At 35.0% G+C, this 10,884-nt stretch overlaps 2 protein-coding genes across 2 annotated transcripts in view; one reads left to right on the top strand and one right to left on the bottom strand.

Annotated features, from left to right (window-relative positions):
- Positions 1–4,701, top strand: part of DYNC2LI1 (dynein cytoplasmic 2 light intermediate chain 1) — a 29,695-nt gene extending 24,994 nt beyond the window's left edge. The window contains exon 13 of the mRNA XM_011361346.2: positions 4,250–4,701. Coding sequence (XP_011359648.1) covers positions 4,250–4,312 — 63 coding nt within the window. The 3' untranslated portion in view covers positions 4,313–4,701. The remainder of the gene's footprint in view (positions 1–4,249) is intronic.
- A 2,340-nt stretch (positions 4,702–7,041) lies between these two features.
- ABCG5 (ATP binding cassette subfamily G member 5) overlaps positions 7,042–10,884 on the bottom strand; it is a 23,159-nt gene continuing 19,316 nt past the window's right edge. Inside the window, exons 12-13 of the mRNA XM_011361344.2 lie at positions 8,356–8,468; positions 7,042–7,499 (exon numbers count right to left, since the gene is read on the bottom strand). Of these exons, the coding sequence (XP_011359646.1) occupies positions 7,306–7,499; positions 8,356–8,468 (307 nt within the window). The 3' untranslated portion in view covers positions 7,042–7,305. The remainder of the gene's footprint in view (positions 7,500–8,355; positions 8,469–10,884) is intronic.

Below are 10,884 nucleotides of genomic sequence, written 5' to 3'. Positions count from 1 at the left end.
TGTAAATCAAAATCATAATGAGATATCATCACCTCACACCTGTTAGAATGGCTATTCTCAAATAAACTAGAAATAACAAGTGTTGGCAATGATGTGGAGGAAAGAGAACCCTTGTGCACTTTGGCGGGAATGTAAATTGTTGCAGCCACTATGAAAAAGAGTATGGTGGTACCTCAAAAAATTAAAAATAGAACTACTGTGGGATCCAGCAATTCTACTTCTGGGTATTTATCTGAAGAAAATGAAAACACTAATTCAAAAAAATATGTGCACCTCCTCATCTTCATCGCAGCATTATTTACAATAGCCAAGATTTGAAAACAAATTAAGTTTCCAAATCTTGGGTGAATAGATAAAGAAGGTATGGTACATATGTGGAACATTGTTAAGCCTTTAAAAAAACAAAGTGAAATCCTGGCATTTGCAACATGGATGGACATTGAGGGCATTCTGCTAAGTAAAACCAGTCAGACAGAAAATAACAAATACTGTATGATTTCACTTATACGTAGAATCTTAAAAAAATTTTAAAAACTTAGCTCATAGATAAAGAGAACAGATTAGTTTTTGCCAGAGGCAGGGAGTGAGGTGTAGACCAAATGCGTGAACGGAGTCAAAACTTCCAGTTATAAAGTAAATAAGTCTTGGGGATGTAATATATGGCATGATAACTATAGTTAATAATACTGTAGTGCATATTGGAAACTTGCTAAGGGTAGATCTTAAAAGTTATCACAGGGAAAAAAAATCTGTAATTATGCATGGTGACATGTTAACTAGACTTACTGTGATGATCATTTCACAATATATTCAAATATTGAATCATGTTCGACACATGAAATTAATGTATGTCAATTATATTTCGATTTTTTAAAAAAGCAGCATGTTGTAGGAAGAGTAACATGACCTCACGTAACCTTTATTACGTGTGTAGCTTGGCTAGAGAGATTAATTGGATGTCATCCCTGAATTAATATTTATCTAGGAGTCAGTGACTAACTGCCATTGTTAATAAGAGTATGTTTATATTGCATAACAATCCCTTTTATTACATTTACATATATAGGTAGTATTAAAAGGGCTAGGGTATTTCTCAATATCATGTGTTTTCACATTCAAATCCATCTTCCCTAACTGATCTAAAACCTTAGGAATTTTGAGTTGAACTGGAAAGCAACCCCATAAAACCTATATCATTCTTTGCTCAGCTCTTGTACCTCTCTGCTATTTCACTTAATTCTGTACTCTCTTGACTGAGAGATTTTTTAAACCTACCTGAAAAGTTATAATATCTTAATTTTACCTCTAAATTAGTTTTATTTGTAGTATTTTAATAGATAAATGAATTGATTTCAGTTTGCCTACATAGTTCCTTAATGTTATTTTATGCTTCTGCTTTGAAGTTACCTTAATGATTAGTAGTTGGTGCTCAATTGTTTGATTACCAAATTTTGACATTCTAATGTCTAAAACTTTAAAGTTGTGTATTATTTATGCTCTCCTAAAGTAGTTTCAGGGACTTACATTGTTTCCAGCTGTATGCTAACATACAGAGACGCTGACTTAGGTATGAGAAAACTCTAAAGATTAATTGTAAAAGATTCCTATTACTTTCCCTCTAAACACTTAAAAATAATTTTTTTATGGGGAAGATAGTAATGCCAATTTTATTAACACAGTCTATAAAAGAATTCACTTGTATTAAGTGAAAATCTAGCCTACAAGTCTACAACTCTTTCTTCAATTGCCTGTCTCTTTGATCTTTTCTTACGATTATTGCTGCACAGCATTTTTCAGTGAAAATAGCACTATAATCTTTAAATTTGATTTGATTTACCATTTGGGACAATAATAACAATAATTTTTTTTAAAAGTCTCACCCACGGGTTTCTATAATTACAGAAAAGTATGTCCTTACTTCGAAGCAACCTATAAATGCTTAAAGTCTATACCGTGTGCTGTGTCTGCATACCTTTAACCCAAATAGTTACTTCTGATTCCTGCACTTCTTGGGAGGAAAGATGACATCCTGTTTCATTAATATATAATACAATCACATATGAGTGGAGGGCTGGCCTTGAGCCTGACTGAGACTAATATGATCTTCCTTTTGACTCCCTCTCCATCTCCAAGCTCCATTATTAGTGGCTTAAAATAATCATCAGGAATAAAACAAAAAATAAGTCCAGGGACTTAAGCTTTGACTGTGAAATTAAAGCACATCACTTCTAAGATGGAGAGGATAACTCATGAGTTCCATGCAGTTCCTCCAATGCTTGAACCTTCAAAAAAAGCCCCAAGTCATATCATTCTGCCCAGAAGAATTGCAGTTAAATCACACTTCTATTAAATAATCTTGCCAGCAGGGGAGGCCCTGAGCCACAATATTCCAGAATACCTTATTTTAAGTCCTTGGTAGTAAAACATGTCATTTATGATAGCTGTCCAGAATCATTCCTGCTACCAGTCCCCACAGATACATGGAGATCCTCCCAGCCTGTGAAATCAGTCCTCACAGGTCTGAGGAACTGTCTTAAGACCCCTTGTACCTTTCTTGACCAACCACACATTTCTGTTTTGAATCTCTGTATTTAAAAATCAACTTGCTTATAAATCCCTAGGCCTATAATTTAAACATGCCCCCCCGCCCACCCCACCCCCCGCCCACTGATATACTGATTTTCATGTTTAGGGAAAAACGTTATTATCTTTTATGGAAGATGTTGTTTTAAGCATCGTAAGACTGTGGTCTGTTTATATTTGAAAACTTTAGAGGTTTTTAAGAGGCAAGGTGAAAACCTTTCATGGTTTTGCTTTCACTTTTAAAATGGCTCTCTAAAGCAGCCATAAAGAATTGCAGTGTAAAGAAAACCCTCTTACCTGCCATTCCTTTAAAGCATCATCAAATTACTTTGAATTCACATGATAACAGTACCGAAGATCTAATGGACATGGTGAGTTCTGTGTCACACTAGTTAGCTATTCTTTATCCTCCCTCTGACATGGCCTGTGTGACCAGCCCCATTCTTCTAAATTTGCTGTCTGCAAAGAAAGATACTACTAGCAAAGAATCCTAGAGCAGTATCCTTATCTTTATCACTGGTAAAAATAATTACTGGGGCTTTTTTTATGAGTTAATAATCTTTGAAACCATTAACTGGTAGATAACTGGTGAACCGAATTAACTTCATTAGAAAAAATAAACCAAGCTGTATAGACTACTATAAAAATTATTCCAAAGTCTTTATACAGTTTTGAAACTTTTAACATTTAAATTTGAATAATTTAGAGTAATAGGTATGAATGAGACAGTCGGTCATTTTTCTGAAAACGAGAGTGGAATTTTCATAGCACTTATGAACTTCAACTATGTTAGCCAGAGAGCAGTGATTGCCTAATCTTGCAAAGCAACCACTTTTTACTTATCTGAAATAATAATAAACTTAGTATAGTTTAGACATTGAACAACATGTAAAAGACTAGGAGGCGATCCCCTTAGATCCCTTTTGCATGTCAGTTGTCTAATGCAGGATTTCCACTCTCACTAAAATTTATTTTTTGAATTATAAAAAAATCATATACCCATTCTGAAAAAAAATTAAAAGCTATAGAAGTATATAAAATGGAAAATGGAAGTGTCCTGCTCTTTCTCCATCTATTTGCTTTTTTCACCTATGACCACCAATATTTTTGTTGCCTATCTATGAATCCACATGTTCCAATTGTATGTCCATACCATACATAGTGTAGTTAATATCCTTCTATTTATATTCTTCTGTTATTCTCTATTATTCTATATGATAAATTTCTAAAGGTAGAATTGCTAGGTCAAAGAATATGTACATTTTAAATATTGATACTTTGCTAACTTCAACCAGGTTTTGACAAGAGCTGAACAACAATTAAAAATAAGATCACTTTTAAATACTTAAAGTATGACAAATGCTTTATTAGTTGGAAGATAATTTGTATGTAATATATAGTATATAATTTTATCTGAAACCTTATTAAATTCATCTCTAAATGTTACTTAGGCTACCCAGAAACTCCAAAAGATTCTATATTCTAGAAGATATATCCTAAGTCTAATCATTTGCAAAACAATTGTCAAGAAATTATGAGAACGATAATGCTATAAAGGAAAGGATACATCGTTATATCTAAAACTGCTAAAGGAACTTTAAGATGCCTAGTTCAATTTTTAAAGTTGAATTTTTTTAAGGTATTATAATACATATTTCTGTTTTAGGAACTGGAACAGTACAAAAGAAGTTCTTCCAAGTCTTGGAAACAAATTGAGCTGGATTGTTGAACCTAATTCAACTATAGTTATTTATTTCTTCTTTCCCAAATAGAAGTAAGATTATTTTATTAATATTGAAAGAACTCTCTTTAAATTAATAGTGAGGATTATGATCTCAGAAACATCGTTGACTCATTGGGAAGAAACAGCTTATTCCACAATAGCTGATTGATAGATGTTATGATAGTAATAAATAATATTAATAATAGCTCATTAGTAAACTAGCTATTGCGGTAATAAATAAATAAAGTTAAATGTTAAATTTGTTAAAGGAAAAGTGAATTTCTTATATTAGTGCCACCCCCTGGATATTTTTAAGTCCTTAAAAGGAAAAAAAAATTGTGTAACTACATGTAATATTTTTAAAATAAAAAGAATCTTCTACTACCTACCTCTAACATGATTAAGTAATACATACTTGGTTCAGCATTTATAAGTTTCTGCTTGTATGTTTTTAGGAATACGAAAGCAAGAGCACTTAGTAACATTTATGAATATAAGATTAAGTGTTCATATTAGACACATTTCTTCTCTAAAGAGTTCTCAGCTGTAGCTGGTAGGAAACTAGAATTGGGTTCACTTTCACAAGCACATAATTTTAGTCTAATGGTGAGGCACAAAAAGCATCCAAAAATGTGCTTATTTAAAATATACAGTCCTGAGTCCTCATACTCAGAAATCTGGAATCAGTCCAGAATGGGGCTCAGTAATCCAGATTTTTAATCAGCATCTCCAGTGATTCTGACATACTTATCTTGAGTATAATTTTTGAAGAACAGGCACTTTTAAAGAGATATTTTGTCAACAAACAGGCCAAAACTTCATAAGTTGGTAATAACCAAGATTATCTTCAAGATGGAATAGCTTTTAAGAAGCCTTCTCAATCCTGTAGATTTGTGTACCTGCTAGGCAAATTTAATTTGGAGCAAGTATAATTGCTGTTATTAACCAGGAAAGTTATTTACTCTGTGTTCTTCCATTTCCACTAGAAAATATATTGACTCCAATATACCATGCACCCAGCTTCACACAAGCACATCTATTAACCCCGAGAACACCAAGACTGATGAGTGGTATTTGAGTGAACAGCAAGCTACCTGATTATTGCAATGATATAAGACATCCTAAACTAGTTGCAATATATGTAGTTCTAACACTCTTGAGAACAGGATTTGCAGCATGTTTCCAGGGAACCTCAGCTTAAGGAGAAAATAGGCACCATTCCTGACTGCTATGGAGAAAGAACTCCCTTTAAATTAATAGTGAGCATTATGATCTCAGAAACATCCCTGACTCAGTGGGAAGAAGCAGCTTATTTCACAATAGTAGCAGGAATTTTTATTATATAATTTGATTTCCTTAAACATCACTGTCCATTTTTGACTTAAGACACAAACTGTCACATGTTGAAAGTCATTGTGTTTTTCCAAGATGGTATCACTAACATTTAATAGCTTGAAGTCATGTGCTATGTCAATTTTCCAAATGTTTCTGAGCTAGAATGAAATTCATCTGCATATGAATAGTTGAAAATGTTTCCACTTAACGTTGTACACCCATATCTTTAGTAAGTTGAAATCGCTGATTTCAAAAGAGGTTCCTGTGGGACTTTCTTTGAACTACTTTAATAGATTATCATCTCCAGAATTATCTAAAACTGATGTGACATATATAATCTGTAAGGCATTATGTAACTATTATACCATAATCATCAGTGTCAAAGACCCTTTATAAAAATTGACAATACTATTCTGGTAATTTACCAATGTCTCCAGATCCTTAAATACTGTTCTAAGAAATAGAATTTTACTGTGGTTTCCTTAATGAAATGCTCGTTCTTACTATAATGTGAGACATTTCAAATGCTATAATTTATCATTCTTTATAAGTTAGGTCATAGTAACTGAACAAGTTAATGTATTCTCTAGGATATTCTCACTCAGAGTTACCATGGTAATGTGGAAACAGTTTCATTTCAGACTTGTACATGAATTACTTGGAGATCAATCAGAAACATAGTCATTTAGTATATAACTCGTTTATATACAACCTATATGCAACATTTATCCCTAAAAATATGTAATATGTGTTTATCAGCATTCTTTCCCCTTTACAATTCAAGAACATTTCCATTACAATTACAATTCCTAGTGTGTAACCCTGTTCTTCTTAGTGTAAATGTTGTGTCAGTTCGGCACCTTTTCTATAGGGACTTTAAATAACAGCTGCTCTCCAGCCTTAGAAATGTCATTTCTCAGTACATACACTTTATCTAATAACATTTGCCTTTTAATTTTATAACTAAACTAAGAGAAAAGTGAAAAATAGCTAACTAATCTTTAAAAACATTACTAGAGGTTTGTCTGTTGTGCTGTGTTCTCAGTTCAGCCCATTCCTGCAGTTTTTCATTTTAACCCTAAAGAAGATCATTGAGTACTCTGTACCTGTGGTCATCATCCCACATCTGTCCACCATCCTCTTGATGTGATCAAGTCAGTCAGACCCCTCATGTGGACATATGCACATGATTAGGGGCTTTTAAAGAAAAATGAAAGCATTCTTACCCAGTTCCACATGACGCTTTGCTTCAGTCACACCCGCAACTCCTTTTTCTGTCACTTACAGTTAGTAATCATTCACATGTTTTCTTTATACTGAATCATTTATCAAGTGTAAGCTTAATCTTTTTAACTGACCTATTTTTCTGTCTAGAGCGAAGAAAACAGTCATACTAGTCTCCATAACTTTATGAATTATTATTATCTACATTTTTGGGCTGTCTTAGTCATAATTTCCAAATACCACATGTCCCTGCAAGTTGGAATAGCATTCATGGCTAGTGGATTCATTAGTGGATCCGAAGGCCACTAATGAAGTCTTAATGGTTTAAAAGACTTTGGATGTGCTATCAAAAAAGAAACACATGGCATTCTATTTCAGACATCCAAAGCCATCACGTACATCTAGGAGCTTAAGTTCAATTTTCACAGCAATGTTCTTTATTATCTGCTAATGAGATGATCCCTTACTTTAAAAACAGCTATTCCTAGGATGACAAGAATTGGGATAAATGCGTACAGAATCAGAAAGTCTGTTGTGAATCTGGATGTTGCACCTGGGCAGATTCTCTCAATTAATTGAATTCCTTGATTGAAGGCACACATTGGATTAGTTGACACAGAACCATTTGAGCTGCCTGCCAGGGAAAAGATCAACAATGTCAGTTTGGGGCATTTGGTAAACACTTGCTGATTAAATCATGTCCCAAGTAATTTAATCAGCAAGTATTTACCAAGTGCCCACTAAGTTCTTGGCACCCTGCTGAGAACCCTTCTTCATGAAAGATACAGGACATTTGAGAGAGCCTGGAACTCATCATTAGATGAAGCAACAGTGTTTTGTTATGTGTGTTTTGTGCCTTGGCTTCACCAAAGGTGGAAATGGGTTTGTTTCCAGTTTGGGTATATATTCATTACCATACGACTGATAAAAGTCATGGTCACTTACGATCACTTAACACTAAACATCCTAAAGTTACTGATGTTATTACCTAAAGATGTTTAAAACAACTATTCAATTCTACCCTGTTCTTAGTAGTCTTCACAGAGTGGCCTGGGATTGCCAATGGCCAGCAGGACCTTGTTATGCCCCCGCTGCCCTCTCATGGCACTGAGGAACTGACTTTTGCCAAAAATGGCTTTCCTCAGCTATACACTATGTACACTTTGGGGAACAAGAAGCCACTGCGGCTTGCTTCACCCTGTTTGGATTCCATCCAAAATATACTGGAGTTTACCTCAGTGTCCACTGGGTCTGTCATTTTCTAAAAACAGAGGGACCTTAAGCTATTGACCTTTGACAGGTGACTAACCTGACTAGTGCTTATTTTCTTTTATTTTAAAAATCAGAAAAAATGCTAGACCTTCATTTCAAAACAAGGTTTTAAATCTATTTATTATAAAATATAGCTTTATTTAAAAAATACATTTCTCTCAGGAAATTGCTTCCTCGGAGTACTACATAAAAATAATATTCCAAAATAGATTACTTACCACAAGTGAAATTCTGTCCATAGAATTCATTGACTACAAGAATCTCACAGCAATATTTTTGGAATGTAAAATAAGTGAAGATTTTAAAAGGAATGGGCATTTCTTCTATGTTTCTTAAGAAAAAAAGAGAGAGCAAGGGAGATGAAATTCAATAGGCTCTGACAATAGTCCTACCAAACGAGAAGAAAGGCAACCCTTATTTTATATTTCCCAACATGAGTACAGTTTTCCATCACTCATTATAAAAAATTATGCTTACTAGAAAAAATTTCAAACACTACTGAAAAGTATAAAGAAATACCACTGCCCAGAAATAACTATTGTTAACATTTTGGTGATATATGTGACATGTGTATATGTGTGTTTATAAGATTTTACATAAACGGCATTAAACTCTTCATACTCCTTCCTAACCTGCTGTTTTTCAACCAAACATATGTCTCAGACATTCTTCCAAATTAGTAAGTATAGGACGCCATCATTTTTTTTATCACAGCGTGGTGATCGATTATAGTAGAAACCTTAATTTAACAAGCCCCTAATGATAGATTGGTGTCTAATTTTTTTGGTAAGCACCATTGACATAAACGTAAAAGAAAAAACACCTAACACACATCACATAAGGGGGGGGGGAACTTTTGTGATTAAACAGATTTGAGGGTGCTAGTGTATGAAGTGAGAACTAAACTACAATACAAGGGTAAAGGGCAGAGCAAGCAGAGATTCATTTTGAAAATGAACTATGTCTCTTCTTCAGCCTATTTCAGGAGAAACCTCTTGCTGACCTTGTGGTCTTCTTGGTCCACTATATAGCTTCTATGAATCAACAAGTATGATTAAATTCTTTCTGTTTGCAAGGCGCTAGTTCTAGGTGCTTGAGAAATTCAAAGGAAGTATCCCTCTACTAAAGAACTCACAGTGTCATTGGGGACATAGACTGCATATCCTTAAGACTGTAAAAATACACAGTGGTGAGTGATGTGTGCCTAGAAAGTATAAAAAATCAGTACCACATATCCATGACAGTCCTGTATTTAGTATATATGGTTTCAGTTATTTCCAAGTGACCCCCAAACTTCATGACTTGTAGTTCTTGGCAATTTTCTAAGGCATGAAATTGAATTAGTCATATTGAGAGGCCACTAATTAGAAAAGATAGGTAGGAATCTGGGGAGAAAGTAGGGGAAGAGGAAGGACACTCTCGGAAGGCAGAATGGTTATGAACACAGGCATGTCAAGGGCTGGATATGGGACCGAATGGACTCAGAAAGGCTGAAGCAGAGGACTTGAAGTGGGAGCAATGGGAGGTGAGTTTGGAATGATAGCCAAGAACCAGCCATTTCAGGGTGTTGCACTGGATTGACATTGAAGGATCATGAGAGAAATCATGTGGAAATCAGTTTTTTAAGAAAATATGGCATCAGCAAGTAGGATGGACTGGAATAGGGTAGATTAGGAAGAGCAAAAAGGGGAACAAGCTACAGCAGTTCAAGTTTGAGATAACAGAGGCCTGGAATAGGATGATGGCCGCTAGAGGATGGCTGCCCAGCAGGCTAGAGTGTTACCTCCTTGAGGTGGGAACTGTGTGCCTTCATCTTGTACTGTACCACACAAGGCAAAACACAAAGTCAAAGCTCCACGTGTATTTGTGGTTTGACATCAGAGAAGAAAACTAGCATGATTTGATGACTGATCCAGTGTGTGGGCAGTCAAGGCAGAGAGAGCAGTCATTCATTTATTCACTCATTCAATTTGAAAACCTAATTAAATTGGTTCAAGGCCTTGGGGTGGCCGCTGAGAAGAACTATAATGATGAATGAGACAGAGCTGCTGCCCTTAAGAGGATGACAATGTTAAAAGGAGAATCACATGATGGGCTATGAGAAAAAATGGGGAAACAAAAGGAGAGCTCATCTAGCCACCGGGGAATGGTGGGCGGCCTTTGTGTAGGTGGCAAAGGGAGACAAACCGGTCAGTGAGACACAGGAAGAGAACCAGCTATGTCATGGAAATCCTTGGTGTACGAAAGTACACCAAGAGGGAGGAACCAATGATTCAATTTATTGACATGGGACTGTCCATATTATATTGCTAAATGGAAAAAAAAGAAAGCATGTATACTTAAACTTAATATATCGCCTTTGTATAACTCACTACAGCTTATGAAGTATTTTCACATTGATTATCTCATTGCTTCTCATGATCCCTTGAGGCAGCTTGGGCCAAGATAATGATCTCTGGTAAATGAGGAAACTAATTTAGATAGAAAAGTGACTTGCCCATGGTCACATGGCAGCTAAGTGGTACAGGAAGTCTCTGACTCCAGGTTCAGTCCTCTCTCCAGGGAGCCATGTGCATCCTAGGACAATCTTCACAGTGGTGTGACTGGAGCTCAATGAAGTCTGAGCTTAGTTTCTTACCTGAACATGGATTGCTTTGAGAGCAATAATTAAACATATAAATATAATTACATGTGATAGATACTCAATAGCTTTTTTCTTTGATTTTTTAAGTGAAAGAAACAGAACC

This window comes from Pteropus vampyrus, unplaced genomic scaffold, assembly GCF_000151845.1.
Source record: "Pteropus vampyrus isolate Shadow unplaced genomic scaffold, Pvam_2.0 Scaffold66, whole genome shotgun sequence".
Taxonomy (NCBI): domain Eukaryota; kingdom Metazoa; phylum Chordata; class Mammalia; order Chiroptera; family Pteropodidae; genus Pteropus; species Pteropus vampyrus.
Note: the sequence above shows the minus strand (reverse complement) of the source record. Positions and strands in the feature narration are given on the sequence as shown.